General features: G+C 43.1%; 1 protein-coding gene across 7 annotated transcripts in view; it reads left to right on the forward strand.

The window, feature by feature from the left end:
• KDM2B (lysine demethylase 2B) overlaps nt 1-23,432 on the forward strand; it is a 98,079-nt gene that overhangs the window by 72,409 nt on the left and 2,238 nt on the right. For 5 of the 7 annotated variants that reach the window (XM_069960895.1, XM_069960893.1, XM_069960897.1 and 2 more), the window contains 8 exons: nt 2,172-2,315; nt 5,297-5,383; nt 9,602-9,871; nt 15,127-15,165; nt 18,073-18,734; nt 21,497-21,660; nt 22,822-22,983; nt 23,101-23,319. In XM_069960895.1, the coding sequence (XP_069816996.1) occupies nt 2,172-2,315; nt 5,297-5,383; nt 9,602-9,871; nt 15,127-15,165; nt 18,073-18,734; nt 21,497-21,660; nt 22,822-22,983; nt 23,101-23,319 (1,747 nt within the window). The remainder of the gene's footprint in view (nt 1-2,171; nt 2,316-5,296; nt 5,384-9,601; nt 9,872-15,126; nt 15,166-18,072; nt 18,735-21,496; nt 21,661-22,821; nt 22,984-23,100; nt 23,320-23,432) is intronic. The other 2 variants (XM_069960894.1, XM_069960896.1) reach the window with 2 other exon arrangements.

Here is a 23,432-nt window from a genome sequence, read left to right on the forward strand (position 1 = left end):
GGCTGCTATATAACAGCTATACTTACTGTATCCAGGTCCAGTCTCCTGAAGGCAGCTATATAACAGCTATACTTACTGTATCCAGGTCCAGTCTCCTGAAGGCAGCTATATAACAGCTATACTATATATATACTATATATCCAGGGCAGGAGAGGTTTTCTATGGGGATTTGCTGCTGCTCTGGACTGTTCCTAATGGACAGAGGTGGCAGCAGAGAGCACTGTGTCAGACTGAAAAGAATACACCACTTCCTGCAGGACATACAGCAGCTGATAAGTACTGGAAGACTGGAGATTTTTAAATAGAAATAATTTACAAATCTCTGACACTTTTCTGGCACCTGTTGATTTGAAAGAAAAACATTTTTGGTGAACTACCCCTTTTAACACAGAACGATCAGGGATTTCAATCAACAGGTTACAAGTTATACTGAACCTTTTCCCATAAAGATATAAATCAATCCACTCTCTAACATGATGACGATAGATGAGATAGCATTGTTGTGATGACAACTTCACTTTAAGGAATGTTCACTCCTAATTTTGTTGTTTTTTTTTGTGAAATAAAGAACATTTGATGAAAAACACACAATCAGCATTTTTCCTTCTCAGCAATTCCGCAGATCTCAGATATGAGCAATGTTTGTTTGATGGCTGAATATTCTGGCCTCGTGATTCGGACCTCAAATCAAAGCGAATGATTGTAATTAATGGCAGATGTTTCTCCAGATCAAATTGAGGAAAACAGGAAGAAATTCTAAAACAACAAAAACTGCAGTCAGTGATTTCTTGTTCCTCCTTTTTGGCTTTTATGACATCTGAATTGTTTGAGGATTAAACTACGTTATTTTATACGGAATATTCTATGTCAGGCTGGTCCTAACTCTCTTAGAGAGCGGTGACAGACACGCCGAGCAGGATGGAGCCTTGTCACAGAGCAATATTATCAAAGGGGAGGTTCAGCAAAAAAAAAAAAAAAAAATCTTTTGAATCAACTGGTGCCAGATACAGATTTGTAATTTACTACAATTAAAAAAATCTCCAGTCTTCCATTACTTATCAGCTGCTGTATGTCCTGCAGGAAGTGGTGTATCCTTTTTGGTGAACAACCCCTTGTATTTCCGCTAAAAAAAAAAAAAAAAAAAATTCAGTTGAATTTAAAGAAGTCTGGCGAAATAAAAAAAAACTACAGTGGAGGGAACATAATAAAGAATGTATACTTACCTGTCCTAGTGCCACCGCAGCGCCACATTACCAGCTGGCCAGAACTCATTTTCTCCTAGTATGTTGTGACTTGGTTGAAAGTACCCATACTGGCTGATGGACTGCCTGCTCAGCCAGTCAGTGACTGCAGTGGTGTCCCGCCCCAGTCACTAACTGGTTGAGTGGGCAGCAGGCAGCTTATCAGTCGAACAGTGATGTTGCAGGAGGGAAAGCTTGAGGGTCCCAGAATTGGTAATGCAGCAATTCAGGGGCTTCTTCCTTCACTGTAGTTTTTGATTTGATTCAATTCAAAGGGAATCTGTAACTAGGTTTTTTTCACCTTAAATGAGGGCAGCATAAACTAGTGATAGAAATGCTGAACAGATCAGTGTATTACTTGCATCATTCTGTTCAGGCGTTCTCCTAATATGCAGGAGAATAAGATTCTTGCCGCACCCCTCCCTCCGCCCTCCAGCTGCTGACTGACAGTTTCTGCCCATACACAGCATGGATAGATAGCTGCCAATCAGCAGCTGGTGGGTGGGGTTTTCTGCTTCTCATGAATATCCAGGACTGCTGAGCTCATGCACATAATGGAGAGGACTACTTATTGTCCATGTTATTCAGGAGGATATCTCTGGATCAGCTGCACAGAACAATGTAAGTGATACATCATTCTATTCAGCTTCTCTGTCACTAGTTTATATTATATTACAGTTAAATAGGACAGCTTAGGACCCTCAGCTTTGGCTGTCCAGGCATGATGGGATTTGTAGTTTAGCCACAGTTGGATGGACGTGAGTTTGATATCTCTTATGATCCACATGTGTATATACTATAGGACTTTATTTCCTTGACATCGCAATAAGGAAATCCCTGGAGTTTTGTTGGATTTCACAATGACCTGTACAGTGTACTCAGCCCTTCATATTTCCCTGCCATTCACACCCTGACTGTTTTCCCCCTCAGCCCGTCCTTCCTCATACAGCCGTCTGTTTAGTGTGCGGAGAAGCCGGGAAGGAGGACTGTGTGGAAGGCCAAGAAGCAAAGTTCAACGTCATGCTAATGGAGTGCTCCATCTGTAATGAAATCATCCATCCAGGTTGTCTGAAGGTAAGTCCGACCTGTGCCGCATTATAGTCCAAGTCCAGGCTGCATGCCATGGATACAAACATATGTAATATATGTGTCATAATACCACAATCTCCCATGTTATCAGCCGTGCTTTCTGCCAGTATACTTTTTATAGACTTGGCAGCGTTCCACCATTAGGTCTTGGAGAATATTGTGCCTATAATTATCTATATATGCCAGTGCCAACATCTGTTCATACAAAGGGCATAGTAACGCTGTGGCCTGTGCCATATGAGAGGACCTTTATAGCAGGGCAGTTTCTAGGTCTTTTTGGCAACAGGGCGAATCTTGATAAAAGCGCCCCTCACTCAGTTTTCAGCCCTGGGGAAGGAAGGGAGCTTTTATCAAGATTTGGGTTGCTAAGAAGGAGCAGTGTGTGTGTGTGTGTGTGTGTGTGTGTGTGTGTGTGTGTGTTACAGCATAGGGCACCCCAAATAATGTTCTACTAAATACAAAAACATCATTGGCAACCCATAGTGCCTCATATAGTAGCCAGTCCCCCCTATAATGCCTTATATAGTAGCCAATCTCCCCATAGTGCCTGGTATAGTATCTAATCCCCCCCATAGTGCCTCATATAGTGGCCAGTCCCCCCTATAGTGCCTCCCTCTATAGTGCCATATATAGTGGCCAGTCCCCCATAGTGCCTCATATAGTGGCCAGTCCCCCATAGTGCCTCATATAGCGGCCAGTCCCCCATAGTGCCTCATATAGCGGCCAGTCCCCCATAGTGCCTCATATAGCGGCCAGTCCCCCATAGTGCCTCATATAGCGGCCAGTCCCCCATAGGGCCTCATATAGCGGCCAGTCCCCCATAGGGCCTCATATAGCGGCCAGTCCCCCATAGGGCCTCATATAGCGGCCAGTCCCCCATAGGGCCTCATATAGCGGCCAGTCCCCCATAGGGCCTCATATAGCGGCCAGTCCCCCATAGGGCCTCATATAGTAGCTGATCCTTTCCATAGTGCATTATAGTCCAAGTCCAGGCTGCATGCCATGGATACAAACATATGTAATATATGTGTCATAATAACACAATCTCTTATGTTATCAGCCACGCTTTCTGCCAGTATACTTTTTATAGATTTGGCAGCGTTCCACCATTAGGTCTTGGAGAATATTGTGCCTATAACTATCTATATATGCCAGTGCCAACATCTGTTCATACAAAGGGCATAATAACGCTGTGGCCTGTGCCATATGAGAGGACCTTTATAGCAGGGCAGTTTCTAGGTCTTTTTGGCAACAGTGCGAATCTTGATAAAAGCGCCAGTCCCCCATAGTGCCTCATATAGTGGCCAATCCCTCCTGTAGTGAATCAGTAGCCAGTTCCCCAATAGTGTCTCATATAATAACCAATCCCCCCTATAGTGCCTCATATACCCATATAGCATACAACCTCCACCTCCTCCCCCCCCCCCCCCCCCCCTTCCCCATAGTGCCTTCACCAGAGAAACAGTAATTTACCAGTACTGGCTCCCTAGCAGCCCCTCCATGGCACTCATTCTTCTGTCATTCTTCAGCACAGGCAGCCGGGTACAGAGACGCTGCCTGTGCTGGATGCAAATGACAGAGGCTGCAGGTCACATCTGGCGCAGGCAGCGTCTCTGTACCCGGCTGCCTATGCCGGAAGATGAGAGAGAGAAGCTGCCGGGGAGCGGTACAGGTGAGTTGCCCTGGTAACCCGCCCCTCTCCCCCTCCTCTCCCCCTCTCTTCCTAAGGATTACAAGGCAGCACCGCGGCCGCTCTGCTGATTGGAGGCTAAGGGAGCTGCCAGACACTTGGTCCGGCAGCGGCCCTTAGCCTTCAATTCGCCTGTCTCTGGGTGAGTGCGGGGGCTGGGCGCTGTCGGCCCGCCACCGGGGCGCCCCGTAGCTGAGGGCGCCCCATGCGGTGGCCCGGCCCTAGAAAAGGCCGTGCTTTATAGTGCTGAGAACGGCTCTGCCCATCTAGGCTTTGTCTGTCTTCCACTGATTATGATGATGATGGGTGCTTCCTCTTAAATGTTTACTATGTTGTCCATGTGTTTGTAGTCATATTTTCTCCTTACATTACTGATTACTACAGAATACGCGCTGAATTTTGAGCGAATTCCGTGTACAAATGCACAATGTATCTGCTCGAGATTCCACCCGTAAAAGAACGTTTCACTTTTCTATTATGTTGAATGGGCTATCCACTCACTTGGTGGAATTTCCGTTAGGAAAATAACGTCGCGGATCCACATTCCAACCAAAGAGTTGAATAATAAAGTTTATACTTACCTGTCCATGCTTCCAGATATTTCTGCCCGCTCCCTGGTATCTTCCTGGCTCTTGCCCGTACCCATCATGATGGCCAGTGATTTAGCAGCCTGTCACTTCAGAGACCGGTTCTGCAGTTCTCCTGGCGGGTGTGGGCATAAGCCAGGAAGATTTCAGGAAGCGGGCATACATATCAGTGAGTGTGGACAGGTAAGTATAAACTTTATTACTTTATACTAAAGACAAGGTCTGCACAGACACACATATACAGCCCTTGCTGCACGATTATCGAGTTGTGCAATAGGAACAGTAAATGAGCGCTGATCTAGATTTTCAGCTTGGGCTAGGTTCATACTGCGGGTATGTATATATACACTAGTATCTCATATGTATCTATTGTGTGTTATTCATTTGTCATGTGTATCATGTCAGTAGAGGAAGTCAGTGGAAAAATTAACCAAAACAGATGCACACACATTTTTCACAAAAACGGATGAAAAAACTCCCTGTGACCCCAGCCTTACCTGTGAACGAGCTGTGCCTGATATTTCACCTGCCCTGTGTTAGTTATTTACATCTCGGACAATTGTAGTTGCATATATGATATATATGATGGAAGGTTGCTTTAGATGCCTGGGAGGACAGTCCTAGGCTCACAGCCTTACAGGTCACCACCATTCACATAAACAGCAAGTCTCCTGTATATTTCTCTGCAGATTAAGGAATCTGATGGTGTCGTAAATGACGAACTTCCAAACTGCTGGGAATGTCCAAAATGTAACCATGCTGGAAAAACTGGGAAAGTGAGTATATAGGAACTCTTCGTATTTGTAGTGATCGATTTGCTCATAGGTTCATTTTATGGGCAGCATAAAGAGAACTAAGTCAGTGTTTGCAGCAGCTATTCATTTTTAGTCCCTCAAATTTATGCACACTTGGCCCAACGAGCATGTGTTCTCTATAGAGAGTGTAGAATAAGCCGCTGCCAGATGCTTTCGGCAGCGGCTTTATTTCAACGAGGTCAGATCTGCTGAAATCCAGCATGTCTAATCCTGCTTTCTCCCAGGGTCTGCTGTCCGGCCATTAGATGATCTGGTGGTTCTGCAGGAATTAGCAGGTTTGGCCACTGTGTATCTAATGTGTATGGCCACCTAAGGGAATGTTAGCATGCGGCTTTTTATTGCATATAAAAACACAAAAAATAATAATAAAAAAAACGTTCTTGTGTCAGAATATTACTGTGACATAATTGTCATGCTGGCTCTGCATTCTTACTGAAAATGTACGTGACTGAATGGCCAGCTGGATGTCACCAAATGGGTTCGTGAGCCTGTACTTGTCTGCCTGAGGCCGTATTCCCACGTTCCGTGAATTTGGTCTGTGCACGGACAATGTGCTACAGGCCGGATTTACAGACCTCCCGGCATCATGTGGCGTTGTGATGCCGGGTGCTCCGAACCAGTTTAAATCTTTGCGGTACTGTACTGACACAGCAGCACGGTACAGTACGGTGCCGAAAAGATTTTAACTGTTTCAGAGCTCCCAGCATCATAGCGATACATGATGCCCAGAGGTCCATGAGCTCCAGCTGTTGCAAAACTACAATTCCCATCATGCCTGGGCGGCCAAAGCTAAAGTAATGTTTCGATATCTACAATACTGTGATTATTTTTAACTGTGGAGCCAGAAGGTAATGAGTTATTTTAAAATCTTTAGAAAAACTCCTAGATATTGCATGAAAACTGTGTATTATTGCGTATTTTTCTGTTTTTATTTTTCTGCCATTGACAACAGTGGGGATAAACCACAATTTATAAGCCAAGCCTAACCATGGGATTGTGAGCACTTTGTGAGTCTGTGTTTTAGTCTTCGATCAGTGATGGCTTCTTATACTCGGGGCCTCCGACAGATTCAGTTTTATTAAGCCTGCCTTAAAGGGAATAATAAGTTAATGGTCGCACCATAAAAGATGACCTGCGGGAAGGCCGAACGTTTCTCAGTGTTCAGGCTTTATTAACAGTGTTGAATTTTACTATAGAGGTTAAAAGCTTTGCAGTGTTTTATCTAGTTTTTCACTTGAAATAGTAGATTGGGAATTTTCTAGGAATTGTTGTCTTTAAATGATTTAGGTTTCTGGTGCTTTTTTTTCTTCCTATCAGTTACCAAGAAAAAAAAAAAAACAAGACACATACCCGTAATTATGTATCTGGGTATAAATGCTTTAGGAACAGAAGCTTTGGCTGCTATAAACAAAGTGAAGCCGTGACCAAACACCTCCCAGTTAGGTTCTAGCACTTATTTCTTAAAGGGGTACTCCGGCAATTTTTTTTTTCTTTCAAATCAACTGGTGACAGAAAGTTAAATAGATTTGTAATTTTCTTCTATTTAAAAATCTCTAGTGTTTCAGTACTTATCAGCTGCTGTATGTCCTGCATGAAATGGTGTATTCTCTTCAGTCTGACACAGTGCTCTCTGCTGCCACCTCTGTCCATGTCAGGAACTGTCCAAATCCCTATAGCAAACCCTATAGCTCTGGACAGTTCCTGCCATGGACAGAGGTGGCAGCTGGAAAGAATATACCACTTCCTGCAGGACATAAGTACGATAAGTAGTGAAGGACTTGAGATTTTTAAATAGAAGTAAATTACAAATCTATATAACTTTGTGAAACCAGTTGATTTGAAGGAAAATTGTTTTGCCGGAGTACCCCTTTAAGAGAACATTGTGAGAAATAAAAGCCACTACTTATTGAGATTGGCACTTGTTTGCAGAACCTTTTATGTAGCTGTCAGTCATGTGGCCTATGAAGTTCATTGTACTCTGATGCACATTACATGGGAGGAGGTGCAGCGACTAACAGTGGTTTAAATGCTTGCACAGAAGTCGACGAATAAGTGACTTCTTCTGGGTCTGAGTGGTGACCTGGGACTTGATGTGCCAGTCAGCGGCTGTACCGGGTCCTACCTTGGTCGCTGACTAGCTGAGCGGGCCTGACATGTCAAATAATAGGTCTCCACTTAGACCCAGAAGGGACTGGGGAAATGGAGCTTAGGGATACAGTCATCAGTGCTGGAGGGGGGGAGGAGAGGACATGTTACTACTTTCGTCCTTCCCAACTCTGTCAAAAATCACCCCAGACCAGAGTTCTCCTTTAGTTTTTTTACTGTGTGATGTAATAAAATATTAGACCAAATGTATGGAAAGTTATAATGCCTTTTAAAATGGATAATTGATTTATCGGGAGCAATTTTAATATCCTTAGTACCATGGAGAGCTTTATATTAGGGTAGCGTTCACACTGTGGGTTTTATGTTGTGGGTTTTACGTTGTGTAAATCATTCTAAATAGTTACGCAGTGTATATGCTGTGGCTTTTTATAGTATATTTGAGCATACACTTAAAGGGAATGTACCACTGTAACTACTCAATTAAGATTTCCACATGACCTGATCTGCGCCACTGTGCACATTGTAGTGGTGCCGTCCGTTTCTGCCATCACTTAAGATCCTGAGATCTTCTCCTGTTCGTACTTATGTCCAGTTTGGTGCACTGCAGGCGGGCCCAGGACCTCCAATGCACCGATATCTCCTCCTCTCAGTGGCGGGCCGCCTTCAGAATAGAGTCTGTCTCTGGCCGGACACATCAAAGAGGGGAGGAGATGTCTGTGTATTGGGGGGGCTGGGCCCGACTCCAGTGCACCAAACCTGACATAAGTACAAAGTGGAGGAGATCTCAGGGCACAGGGCAGCAGAGGGGGATCTGACCAGGCGAGTATGCAGCCTTTGTATTTTCAGTGCACAGTAGGGAAAATAGAACAATAAATTATTTTTCCCAGGAATCCCCTTTAACTTGAAGTAAAAGTGTGATGATGTATACATCTCCTTGCTGCGACTAATACAGAGTGCAAGAACAATTGATTGTATTTATAACTTCACTTTTGAAGCTACACTGACTAAATGAATCGCATAAAGTGAATCTGGCAACCCCATCCAGATGGCATGAGCCGCTGACAGATAGTGGTGCAGTTGGGCTGAGTTCACACTGCGTTTTTTGCCATTTAACAAATCTGTTTTTAAACTTTTTTATGTACACAAAAATGTGACTTTTATGATAGAAGTCAATGGAAAAACGAACCCAAATGCAATGCACACAATTGCATCCGTTTTTTTTCCTCCATAAGACGTATACATCAGATGGACTGCAAAAACCTGATATGAACCCAGCCTAACACACGCCAAGAGCCGTTGCAGAAGTAAAAAAATGTTTTTAATTCCTGAATGAGGTGTTAAGGAGGCGGGGCCATACTGCTGAAGTGCTGCAGCGTTGACAATCGGCCCGCCTCCTTGACACTTCAGTTTAGATGAAGTCTTAATGGCTATTAAAGGTTAAAGAGTTATCCTTGGTTTAAAAAGTGTTTCTATATTGATTGCCTGTTGGTAAACATAATAAACATGTTATGCTTACCTCTCGTCACTCCCCTGTTGTCCCTATGCGGCCTCCCTGGTGTCCCCCACTGACTGCAGCACCGCTACTTCTGAGACAAACTTGTCTAGGAAGAAACAGCCTGCTCAGCCAATCACCGGCCACAGCACTGTCCCGACTCAGCCAGTGATTGGCTGAGCGGGCTGTCACTCCTGAGACAAGTTTGTCTTGGAAGTAGTGGAGTTGGAGTCACTTGGGGACACTGGGGAGGCTGCATCAGGACAACAGGGGACCGCGGAGAGGTAAGTATAATATCTTTAATATTTTTACCAACAGGCCCGCAATATATAAAAACTTCTTAAACTCTGGATAACTCTTTTAACTTTCTTGAAAATGATGAAGATGCAGCTTTACTGCAGACTACTGTATATAAGATGTATCTGTAGATGGACTGGAAGGAAAACAAGAAGATTCGGAGCAAGCAGTCTCGGTTCTCTGACCTTACTATGATGGTCAGATCAATTTTCAGTGTAGCTCAAAAGTGGAGCCACATTTATAAGCATAAGATATAAAGTCGTTTGTGTTTTCTCACCTTTTTGGCCTACAAGCAAAAAAGAGGTCCCGGATTTAAATACGCCTCCAACCTGCCTGGGTCTCTGCTGAAGGAGCAAAAGATGAATAGGGACAATAAAGAACTGACCGAACAACTGGTGAAGAAGAAAGAACGGGAAGAGACCCCCAGGCAGACCCCGGAGGAGCCGCCGAAAAAGAAAATCGTTGAAGGCATCATAAAACGGAAACCTGAAGACATTGTTTTTAAGAGGAAAAGACCACTCGAAAAGACGATGGAGTCTACGGTCAAGAAACGGGTTAGTATGGCTGAGCATGGGGACGTTGGGGGCCTGAAGTGTTTTCATAGATTCAGCAAAATAGTTATGGCTCTTTACCAGAAAAATAAAACTTTGCTTTTAAATATTCAATGGATATGTGTATGTGTGTGTGTATATATATATATATATATAATATATTTTATAACAAATCTAATCTGATTGCAAACGGGGTGCTGAGGATGATGGTATGCCTCTTACCTTCATCCTCTGTGCTGTTTCTGTGCAGTTCATAGTTTAATACCACGGCTAGCACTGGGGCGGAGCTACCATCCCCAGCCGATCTGCTCCACTGATAATCATTAGAAGGGGGCGGATCAGTGCTAAGGGAGTTAGCCCCGCCCCCCATACGCCAAACAACCTTACTAGATGTGGTATTGAACGGCAACAGTACAGAAACTATGCCAAGTTTGAACATAAGAGACTTACCTTCATCCTTAGCGCCCCGTGTGCAGTAGGAACATATCAGCAGGTTAGATTTGCTACTTAAAGAAGTCCAGCGAAAATTTTTTATTAAAGTTTTGTATCGCCCCCCAAAAATTATACAAATACCCAATATACACTTATAAGTGTAATGCTTTTAAAGTGCTTTTTTTTTCCTGCACTTCCTACTGCATCAAGGCTTCACTTCCTGGATAACCTGGTGATGTCACTTCCTGGATAACATGGAGATGTCCCAGAGCTGTGCGGGCTGAGGCTGCTGGAGAGGATGATAACAGGGGGATGCTCAGTGTCCCTCCAGTGCCCCGTGTCCCTCAGTGTTCCCCTGCCATTATCCTTTCCAGCAGCCACAGCCCGTACATCTCTGGGAGTCGGGTCGTGACATCACCATGTTATCCGGGAAATGTCATCACCATGTTATGAAGCCTTGATACAGTAGTAAGTGCAGGGGAAAAAAGCACTTTATGTGTATTTCCCGTAATAAGTGTATATTGGGGATTTGTATAATTTTGGGGGGGCAATACAATACTAGTTTTCGCCGGACTTCTCCTTTTAAAAGGAGATGTCTGGCGCCCGACATATTTTTTAAAGAGAGCCGGGGAGGAGGTGACTGAATGTAACTACATGCACCTACCTCCCCGGATTCAGCGCTGGGGTCCGTTGTCCTCCGCTCCAGTTCCTGGTCCCCCGGCCACTTCCTGATCTGAATGGGGACTCCGCTATGGCAGCTAAGTAAACCTGACATGTCATGACCCGATTCCCACTTAAACCAGGAAGTGGGCGGGGAGTGGGAACCAGCGGACCCCAGCGCTGGAGCCAGCGAGATAGGTGCATGTAGTTAGGTTTATCCACCTCCTCCCTGGCTCTAGACAGCTTCTTTTAAGTTTCCCTTTAATCTCTTAAGATATTACATGTTAAAGGATCTATAGCCCATGTACATATGTCACTAAACACTGCATGGCTCGGTCTACAGAAAACAGGCAAAGATGCAAAAAATGGCTTTCTCTTTCACAGTGGTTGTTTCTTTCTCCCCCCTGATATCTGTTGTTTTTTTATTATTATTTTTTCCAACCTTACTATGTTGTTTTTCCTCTGAGCCCACAAGTATAGTAGGTTATAAGTTACAAGTGGGCTTTACAGACTGTACAGATGTGAGTCATTATATTGGTTAGGTGACACGAACAGAGCAAGTGGAAGAAATGTTATTACAGGCTTAGAGGGAGTGGAAATAGAGAAGTGGTGGGTGTTATGTCCCACTCCCACCTTCCTTGGCTTGTACGGCTGTGAGTGGGGGAGCAGCTCAGTGCGGTGACCACAGGAAATACACTACAGCCAGTTGTGATGCACAGTCATTGAAGCTAATAAAAACACTTAAAGGGCCTTGCTCTATTTAATAAGAAATTACAATAAACTGGTGTCCATGTGAAGATGTATTTTATGTAGTGATTGTTTGTACAGCCCTTGCCGCACGATTGTGGAGCCCTGTAATGGGCTCTGTAAGCGAGCGCTAATCTATCAGATCGGTGCTCGATTACATCGCGGCTCAGGCCAGATTACACAGCCTTTACTGGTATCATGTTATCTCTTCACTAATCATGTCTTGGATGTATGCCTCTGTTTTTCCTGTAATTTCTTGATATACTCTATGCTTTCTAAGGGAATTTTTCACTTTTAAAGGGGTATTCCACTCAAAGATTACTTTTTGATATGTTGCTGCCTATGGTGAGGCTAACAATTCCTTCCAAACTTGTTGTTATCTATTCAGTCTCCTTCCCCCCAGTTCTCAGCTGCTGATTTCTTCTAAAGACACAAAAATCTGTGTGTGATCTTTTCTCTGCATTTCCCCCTCCTCCCCCCTCCCTTCTGAGGCTGATCAAAACAAGTGCCTGGCAAGCTGTATCTGCAACTATTCTGAGATCAAGTTGCTAATGAATTCACTTTGATTAACCTTCCCAGTATTACAAAGAAGCTACAGTGTTGCAGATAAGCCTGCCAGGGGTTTGTTTCAGCTGTCTCAGAAGGGTAGGTGGAGGAGGGGAGACAAAAAAAGTTCACAGATTTTTGTGACTTCAGCAGAGAGCAGCAGCTGAGGACTTGGGGGAGGAGACTGAATAGATAATAACAAGTATGAAAGGAATTGTTAGTCTTACCATAGGCAGCAATATATCAAAATTTATGTTTGAGTGAAATACCCCTTTAACAGAATTTAAAAAAACATTTATATATAACTACATCACTGTACTAAAAAAAAAAACACACACCATGCCCGCAATCATTGTAGGAAAAAAGGACACTTACTTGGTATGGCCACGTGCATAATGACACAGAAAATAAATGATCACATGATTTAACCCGCATGGTGACTGCAGAAAATTGTAAGAATATCGAACAAAATATACCCCTAACCTGAAGTACAGTATGTCACATCTCAGAATCGCTTGGATAAGTTAAAAGGTTTATCCAACATTTAAAAATGTTTTTATGTATCGCTGCCCTCTAGATAAACATAATAAACATGTTATACTTACCTCCTGGTGTCCCCCACTGACTGCAGCTCCGCTACTTCAGAGCCAAACTCATCTCGGTAGTAACTGCCTGCTCAGCCAATCACTGGCGGCGGCACTGTCCTGTGTCAACCAGTTATTTACTGAGTGGACTGTCACTCCTGAGACGAGTTTGTCTCAAAAGTAGTGAAGCTGCATTCAGCGGGGGACACCGGGGGAGTGCGGGGAGGTAAGTGTAACATGTTTATTTCCCAAAATGTATCATTTTAAGAGATATAGACTGACTAATCCCCCATGTGCTGCTCTGTTTGATAACCTGTCGTCCTTGGTTAAGGCACACATGCTCCGTTCAATCACAGTCACATGATTTGTCCTTTTAGTACTGGCAGATGGTTTTTACTTTACATGCAAGCAAGGAGGATTGTGGGAAAGTGTTTGCACTGTTGCCTGGCAACCGCAGGGTCACAGTTCAGAGAGGAAACCAGGAAGTGATCAGATACATAAAGACGAAAGTGAGTTAATAATGGAGAAAATGATGGACTGCACAGCGCTGCTGCACAGTCCATCTCTCGGCTATGTCTTCTGATTAGACCCGCTCTGATCAATTACTTTTCGCAGGTCTGTTAACATGTTTTAAAACAGGGATGGGGAACCTCCGGCCCTCCAGCTGTTGCAAAACTACAATTACCATCATGACTGGACAGCCAAAGCAAAGCTTTGGCTGTTCAGGCATGATGGGAATTGTAGTTTTGCAACAGCTGGAGGGCCGGAGGTTCCCCATCCCTGTTTTAAAAGGAAATTTTTAGTGACTGCGCACACTTAAGGCAAAAATTTAGCCAAGCTCTAAAGGGGTTAAATCTGACAGGCCAGTTTAGTCTGACATGTTCCTGTAAACCCACAGGTGATAGGCCCCATTATTGCTGTTCAGAATACGTCTTCTGATACTTCAGTGTTGTCATGGAGATAGCCAGTTTTAAAATCTCTTTTTAGCCAATAAATCTGTATTAATATAGATAAAGAAGTACTCCAGAGTCTGCAGGGACAGACTACAGTTCCCATCATGCATTGCTGGCTGTTGCTTAGGGCCACAGTTGCCCTTAGCAACCAATCAGAACACAGGTTTCATTTTACCACAGCAGTTTAGAAAATGAAAGCTGAGCTCTGATTGGTTACTGTGATAGATACAGCCTTTGGCTGTTCTATTAATAAAGAGGCACTTTCTGAAACGCACCATGAGGGGAAATTTATCAAACATGGTGTAAAGTGAGACTGGCTCAGTTGCCCCTAGCAACCAATCAGAGTCCACCTTTCATTTTCCAAAGAGTCTGTGAGGAATAAAAGGTGGAATCTGATTGGTTGCTAGGGGCAACTGAGCCAGTCTCACTTTACACCATGTTTGATAGATCTCCCCCCATGCATGAGTCTGACCGCTTAGGGTGAGGTTAGCGTATACGCGGGGGGGTCTCTGAGACAGGTGAAAATACCCCTGTAAGAGGTGTGAGAGCCCTGCTTGTCACTCATATTCGGGCAGCAAAATGGCAAGCGGAGGGGCCATGTTAATGGATGGTGACACATTTTCATTGTGTTTTACTTTGTTCTAGAAGCTCTTAAAGAAGGTCAACTTCTCTATACCTGAAATTATCCAGGTTTAAAAAAAAATGCAGTAGCTTTCTTTTAAAAACAGCGCCACCCCCGTCCTCATGTTGTGTGTGTGATATTACAACTCTGCTCGACAAATTTGGTCAGCTCTCCTAGAACACCATTCACACTAGGCAGGAGCACGTTGCTATAGCTGAAGTTGCAAACACACAAAAAAATGCGACAGCAAGATACAGACCCACTACAGACACGAAAAGTTAAAAGCAGTTGGGGGGGCTGCTTTTTCATGTCTGTAGTGGGTCTGTATCTTGCCATTGCGGTGAGCTGTTGCATTTTTTTGTGTTTTTGTGTGTTTAGAGCTGCAGTACCACACACAATCTGAGGGTAAGGGTGGCGCTGTTTATGGAAGAAAGTGGACATTTTTTTAAAATCCTGAATGACTCCTTTAGGGTTTTGATGTGGAGCTACACAGTGTCTCTGAAACATCCTGCCACAGCAGAGGGAGTGTAGACCTGGGAGCTTGGGTCAGGGATAGCTTGTAATCAGTGATGTGTCGTTTTCTTATATGTGACAGGGGTCTTTTATACTTTTTCATACTTTTTTTGTCTCCTCCTTTAAGTAGAAATTATGGATATAAGTAGAAATTATGGATATAGAATGTAATGAAGTTTATTTCTTTTTTTTTTCTTTAAGCTAAAACTTGGAAAAGAAGAGAAGCTCTTCAAGAAAAAGGTAATTTTCATTTCTGGGTGAATAGTTTATACTTTGTAGGTGTATTTAGAAGAGTAATGCTGCGTTTACACGGAACGCTTATCGCTCAAATTTTCGCAATAACTGTCGCATTTGCGCGATAATAGTTCCGTGTAAACACAGCAAACAATCAAGCGATGAGCGAAAAATCGTTAATTTTGATCTTTCAACATGTTCTCAAATCGTCGTTTGCTAAAATTTCGCAGATCGCTTTGTGTGAACAGTCTTTTAAAGATTCACCCTATGTAAAAGATGGGCTTAAGCGATCTTAAAAACTATCGCAATAACGATTTTTCTTACGAATCTTCTAACGATTTTTCTCCATCTAAACGCTGATCGTTATAAAAACCAAATTGATGCTTTGAAATCGTTAATCGTTTCGGCGAATTATCGTTCCGTGTAAACCCAGCATTAGGGTCCATTCACACAGACAGATTATCTGCCAAAGATTTGACGCCAAAGCCAGGAACAGACTATAAACAGGGAGCAGGTCATAAAGGAACGATTGAGATTTCTCCTATTTTCACATCGATTCCTGGTTTTGGCTTCAAATCTTTGGCAGATAATCTGTTAGATAATCTTTCTGTGTAAATGGACCCTAAGGGCCGTGTTATAATCTGCCCAATCAGACCAATCCGGCAGACAACGATTAGATGAAGAAATGATCATCAGCCGATCCATGTTTAATAATCATTGGCCGCTGGCCGTGCATCTTGTATATCTGTATGTAAGACAAGATCAAATGGATGTACAAAATTTCATCTGTTTGTTCCATAAAACGGATCTGTAAACGGAGTCAGGCCTAAGGCCGGGTTCACACTGTGGGGTATTTGCTTTCCCTTTAATGGATTCGTTTTGGTTACTTTTACATACACAAAAACCTGGTCAAACATTTTTTATTATGGAAGTCAATGGAAAATCCGATCCAAATACATCTGTTTTTGCATCAGTTTCTTTTCCCTTTAAACACATATTTTAAATGGACCACAAATATGCAGTGTGAACACAGTCTAAAGGTGCCTTCACAGCTACCGGATCAGCAGTGGATTTCACGCTGCGGATTCGCAGCGGATCCAGTCCCATTAATTTCTATAGAGCACATACTCGCAGCTGGATTGACATCCTGCTTTGAGTATGTGCTTTAACCCCCTGTTGCCCGCAGCCCCGCCGCCGAGATCCTACATTACCTGCTCTGGCTGCGGGCAACAGGGGGTTAAAGCACATACTCAAAGTGGGATGACAATCCCGCTGCGAGTATGTGCTCTATAGAAATGAATGAGACTGGATCCGCAGCGTATCTCGCTGCTAATCCGCAGCATGAGATCTGCTGCAGATCCGGTAGGTGTGAAGGCACCCTAAAGGCCCTATTCCACAGAACGATTATTGGCCGTTTTCGGCCAATAATCATCCCATGGAATAAAAGGCAGAGATCGTTCATGTCAGCTGATTGTTGCGTCGTTTGTCTTTGAAACATGTAAAAAGACAAACGACTGATACAGCAACTATCTGCTGCCGTCTCTCCATGGAATAGGAGCGGTGGCAGCAGACTGCTGCTGTATGCTATGGGCTGTACGGACGATCTGGCGATCGCCCGGGCAGCCCCTCGCAGCCCCTCCCGCACTGATCCACTCACTGCTGCCTCCTGGAATAGCGGCGGCAGTGAGCGGGGAACGAGGAGCAAATGAGCACCAATAGCGCTCGTTTGCTCCTCTTATCGGCCTGTGGAATAGGGCCTTAAGGCTGGGTTCACACTGTTTGTTGTTTTTTTTTCCCCATACGTTTTTACAAAAAAATGCTTTTTTTTTTTTTTTTAAATCCATTTTTTTCCATTGACTTCCATTATATATATAAAAAAAAAATCATCAAACTTTTTTTTTTTTTTTTTTAAAGCGTACACAATTGTGGTCTACCACATTTTTGTGTAAGTTAAAAAAAAACACATGCGTTTTATTCCGGTTATTTTATAGTAGAAGTCAGTGGAAAAACTAAACTAAAAGGATATACACAAATGCATTGTTGTTGGGGTTTTGTTTTTTTTTGTTTGTTTTTTTTGCAAAAAAAAAAAAAGATTAAAAAAAATTTATTTTGAACCCAGCCGAAGCCAGACTCTTCTTCTAAAAAGGACTTGTTAATATAAAACATTACATATATTGTCGGTGGATGTAAGCCTGATGAATATACTGTGTATGTTTAACACTTTGCTTATTAGGCAGAGATCATTTCTTCTGTATCTGTTCTGCTGGGTTCACACTACATTTTTGCAAAAAATGATGAAAAAACAAATGGAAAAACGGATGCATTTGTGTGCATGTGTTTTTCCATTGACTTCCATTTTATATAAAAAAAAATAAATCAAAATGCATTCGTTTTTTTTAACATACACAAAAATAAGGTTGGCTATGTTTTTGTGTACGTTAAAACAATGGATCAAAACGCATCAGTTTATTTTATTTATTTTTTTTAGAATGGAAATCAGTGGGAAACGGATGCACACAAAAACGGATCACAAAAATGTAGTGTGAACCCATGTCCCCACACAGTATTTTTGATATTTTTGCAACCAAAACCAGGAGTGGATTGAAAACACAGGTTATGTTCACGCACTGTTGAAACTGAGCGGATGTCCGCTTCTTAATGGCAAACAATGGCCGTTATTTGCCATGAAATGACAGCCATCCACTCAATTTTAAGAGTGTGCGAACATAACCTGTGTTTTCAATCCACTCCTGGTTTTGGTTGCAAAAATAATGACCAAAAATACTGTGTGTGAACATAGCCTAAAACGCTCGGTGTGCAGCCAGCCTCACACTTATTGTGAGATCCTGTAATATGCAGCGTGGCTCGCTTCTCCATGTGAACACTATGTAATTGTCATTTTTGTGATTTCAGAAGAGACCTTGGAAGACGCCTGAATCACTAATGGCCAAAACATTAAGACGCATCAAACAAGAGCCTGACGATGACCTGCAGGAGGCCGTCCCGAAGGCGAAGGAAAGCGACCAGTCCAGATCCAGCTCGCCAACCGCAGGTCCCAGCACGGAAGGGGCCGAGCTAAAGGAGAAGAAGAAGAACCGAAGGAAAAGAAAAGTCTTTAACAAAGAACTGAGTAAAGAATTGAGCAAGGAACTGAATCAAGAAATACAAAAAACCGAGAACAGCTTGGCCAACGAGAACCATCATCCCATCAAATCGGAGCCGGAGAGCGAGGGCGAAGAGAGCAGGAAATGTATGAACAGTAATGGAGAGAGAATCCATCGGCTCACCAAACTGAATGGGACCCCAAAGGAATACAAACATCAGCCAGTCCCAAGCCCAAGAAGCACACCGAGGGTGGTTACACGGCCGCCTCCATCCTTATCACCTCCCAAATGTATGCAGATGGAGCGCCATGTAATAAGGCCTCCGCCAATCAGCCCCCCTCCAGATTCCCTCCCTCTGGAGAACGGAGCCACTCATGTCATGCAGAGAGAGGTCTGGATGGCCATCTTTAGCTACCTCAGCCACAGGGACTTGTGCATCTGTATGAGAGTCTGCAAAACATGGAACCGATGGTAATGACAGCTCTGTAGTCTCATCTACTACTATGTTATACTATAATAAGGGATGATTGTATTGTACAGTGTGCTGTATTAGCCACCCGTAATGCAGTATACATACACACTAATGCAGTATGTGTACATAATATTCATACATACACTAATGCAGTATACATACACACTAAGGCTATGTTCACACTACATAGGTACCATAGTAATCACGACCGTGACGGTACTTACGTAGTGCTGCACCTGAGGGAATCCCGGCTGGAGTGTATACACATAGTATACGCTCCGGTTGGGATTCCTCGCGGCGCCGCAAAAACTAACATGTCAGTTTTCTGCGGCCGCTATTCAGTGAATAGCGGCCGCTGAAAACCCTGTCAGTTTACATAATAGAGCATATGGTTCCAGCCACACGCTCCATTGCGAGCAATTGGGAATTCAGATGCGGGGGCACACTGATGCGCCGCATCCGAATTTATTGGCGGTAAAGATCATCCAGCCAGTACTGCAGTACCGGTCAGGATTAACTTCTCTGACACCGGCCGTTCGGTGACCCGGCCGGGTCATGGAACAGCCAGTGTCTTTACGGAGTGGGAACATGACCTAATGCAGAACATACATACACTAATGCAGTATATGTACATAGTATTCATACACACAATAATGCAGAATACAGATCCTATATTCTCTAATACAGTGTTGTTACAGTGTAGTTTATATACAGTAAAACAAAGCCCAAAATCTGATAGTCTTGGAAATAAGAAATATGTAACTGTGGTTTACTTTCCTACTTACGCAGTATTTTAAAGCTTTAGGACATTGTCCAGCCAGGCGGTATCTGTATGTAGCATGGCTGCATTGAAATTATTAAAAAAGGTGTACTTACCTGGCCTGTTCCCCCTTTGCTGCCATGTCCTTGAGCTCCTGTCTGCACCTCAGTCCTCTTCGTTATTAGTTCTGTGCAGATAGGAAATTTTAGCGACTGATGAAAATGGAGATCAGCCACTGAGGCCTGTTTTCACGTCCAGGAAACACTGATCAGGAGGCTTCAGGATACAGATTATTTTCAGGAGGCTTCAGGGATCAGTGTTTCCTGGCTCTAGAAGCGGAGAAGTAAAAAAAAAATCATACTCACCTGCTGCAGTGGTGTCTTCCTCCAGCTTTGCTCTGTGTGCGCACAAGTGACGTCACTTGTGCACTGCAACAAAGAGGGAAGGTAGTGGCCTCTTGTGGCCGGGAGGTATAATGCCGCCTCTGGTTACAAGAGTGATGGACAGGGTCAATAGCCAATGGCTGCCAGCCCAGTAAATCACAACACCGCTATTAACTGTATGTGCTCCTGATAAGGCGTACATACAGTTAAAAGACCAGCGTCAGCACTCGGCAGCAGATGTCATGGTGCTGGCGCTAGTCCGGTCTTGCAGGCAATCCGTCCGTAACTGTCCAGAATTCTGGATTCCCCAATTGGGTTCTATGGGGCGTCCGTGCCGGAATTCCAGACAAATATAGGGCATGTCTTATATTTTCCCGCATGGAAACTCTTCATGAAAAATCCTGAACAGTACCCGTGTCCAATAGAAACCTATTGATAAGAAATCCGGGCAAATTTCCCAAAGTGAAGGGGATCTCGGTGAGCATTTCCTGTCCACACGACTAGTAAATGAAAGGACCACCATCGGGAGGATTTTTTTTTTTTTTTTTTTTACTATGGTATGGGTTGCACAGTGCAGCAAGAAGTGTGCTAGCTTCCTAACCTTATAATACTACACCAGTCCTCTGCTCCGTCTCCAGTAAATACGGGCACATCAGCATTTATTCACTTCTGCTCTCACGTTCTTCTTGGATATTTATAGACTTGTTCCAGAAATAAAATGGCTTATTAATAATGAAGCTGCGGAGCATTGTCTGCCTGTACAGATACGCAGGTTTCCTAGAGTGAGGGGGGATTGTGCTGTATACCCCCTACAGGCTCTAACCCAAAATGTGCAAATAAATGGGAAGAAACTCCAGGAGCAGAACAGTTAGAATCGTTTGTTTATTTAATATATATTCGTTATTTTTTTTTCCTAATTTTTATTTTAGTTCTCTAAAATATAATGGTAGTCATGCAGTAGCGTGACGTCTGCTGTCAGAATAGATACAGGAGATGAGATATTTGCTGGCTTCTGAAGGTTGTTTAGGAATTGAAGAAAAGATACCTTGAGCATGCACTGTTTTAAACGATGTTCACCCAAAGTACGGACAACGGCTGTTGCAGTGAGTGTCAAGCAACGGCCATTGTTGCACTGAAATCAACGCACAACGGCCGGAAACAATTGATATGTCAGTTATTTCTGCGGCCATTCGATACATTGTGTGGACAACGGCCATTGTTTGCATTGACTTCGTTGCAACACATTTCACTATGAAAAGAACAGCTATTGTTTTAAATGAAAACTATGGCCGTTCTTGTCATACAAAGTGTACGTTGTGTGAACATAACTTAGGCTATATTAACAGTTCTTATAATGGAAGCCGTAGTGTTCTGCCAGATCCGTGATACAGTGAACACCAATATATATATACCAATATATATGGAAATATGTATTTGGCATATGGGAGGTAGTTACTTGCCTCCCTGCAGTAGTTACTGTATAATAGTGCCCCCTGTGTGGCAATGTTATCCCTTTCATTTTTATTCAAATGTCATATGTAGAATAACTCGTCCATTTACCCAGATGTCTCATGATGGACATAATGATATACAAATTCTATATATATTTTTTTCATAGGTGTTGTGATAAAAGATTGTGGACTCATATCGACCTAAACCGCTGCAAATCCATTACTCCTCTTATGCTCAGTGGGATTATCAGAAGACAGCCAGTGTCCTTAGATCTAAGCTGGACAAATATATCAAAAAAACAACTCAGCTGGCTCATGAACAGGCTTCCAGGTATTAAGCTTCGATCTTGTGTATTGGTCAGATATGTACTAAAGGGGTGTGTGTGTGTATATATATATATATATATATATATATATATATATATATATATATATATGTATATATATGTGTGTATATATATATATATATATATATATATATATATATATATATATATATATATATATATATATATATATATTATTGGTGTGTGTGTGTATATATACTTGTGTACCCCCATCTGATGTTTTTTGTCTCATCAAATCCGGAAAAATTGGAATAAAAAGTGATCATAAAGTCGCTTATACGCAAGCAAGCTACCGATAGAAAGTACAGAATAGCCCCATAGACCAAAAAAATAAAAGCGTTAGAAGCATGGTCATAGAGCAGTTTTGTTTTGAATTTTTTTTTAAAAGCCGTCAAAATAAATTGTTTATAAGTTTCCCTCATTGTAATCGTACTGACTTAAGGAACATAGATATCATGTCCGTTTTACCACAGAGCAAACGGCATGAAAACAAAAAACCCTGCAAAATGAAGAAAAACCTTTTTTTTTTATTTCAATTTCACAGCGTAATTTTTTTTTTTTTTTTTTTGCAGTTTCCAAACACATTTTATGGAAACATTAAGTATGTCATTGCAAAGTACAATTGGTGTCACAAAAAATAGGAGCCCATGTGGGTCTGTAGGTGAAAAGAAATACAAGAGCCATGGCCTTTCAAACATGAAAAATGAAAATTGTCTCTGTCCTTAAGGGGGACTATCAGCAGGTTAACCAAAGATACCTCCCTATTGCGCCCGGGTACTGTGGAGGAAGGTATGTGTCTTACCTTCATCCTCTGCGCTGTTAGCTGTGTAATCCTTGGTACGCACTGTTAGGAGCACTGCCCTGCCCCCAGAGTGTTAGGTGGCATGCTGGCTCATATGATGGGGGCGGGCAGTGCTCCTAACTGTGCTCCAGGCCAAGGATTACACTGCTAACAGCACGGGAACAGCGCAGAGGATGAAGGTAAGAGACATACCAGCGTCCTTGGCGTCCTGTGCAATAGGGGCTATCAGTAGGTTAGACTTGGCAACACATTTGCTGTACATACTCCGGTTCGGGTTTCGGAAGGCTTCTGCGGTTATCGGACAACTTAGAATTTCTAACCCTCATTTGTTCTTCTCTTCCAGCCCTACGAGAGCTTAATTTATCCGGCTGCTCTTGGATTGCCGTTTCCGCACTTTGTAGTTCCAGCTGTCCATTGCTAAGATCTCTCAATGTCCAGTGGGTGGAAGGGCTGAAAGATGCCCAGATGAGGGACCTCCTGTCACCTCCGACAGATAACAGGCCAGGTAATACGGCGCTGGGGTTCTGCAGATGCAATCCAGTATATCCATATATACCCAGTATATAGCAGAATGGGCTGCGGGGAGGCTAGCCTATACTCACACACTATGAAATTCTTCCAGGTCAGATGGACAACCGCAGCAAACTAAGGAACATCACGGAGCTTCGTCTAGCAGGACTGGACATCACGGACACCTCGTTGCGCCTCATGATTCGGCACATGCCTCTTCTTTCTAAACTGGATCTGAGCTTCTGTAACCATGTTAGCGATCAGTCCATCAATCTGCTCACCGCAGTGGGTACATCTACCAGGGATTCTTTATCAGAAATTAATTTATCAGGTAAAAATTATGACTCTTCAGTGAATGATGACTGTGCGGATACAATGGCTGGGCTTCACCTCCTATTAATGACTTCTAGTCACTGTGATTTTCTTCCGTAATATCTTACTGTC

The sequence above is a fragment of the Dendropsophus ebraccatus genome, chromosome 3, assembly GCF_027789765.1.
Source record: "Dendropsophus ebraccatus isolate aDenEbr1 chromosome 3, aDenEbr1.pat, whole genome shotgun sequence".
Classification (NCBI taxonomy): domain Eukaryota; kingdom Metazoa; phylum Chordata; class Amphibia; order Anura; family Hylidae; genus Dendropsophus; species Dendropsophus ebraccatus.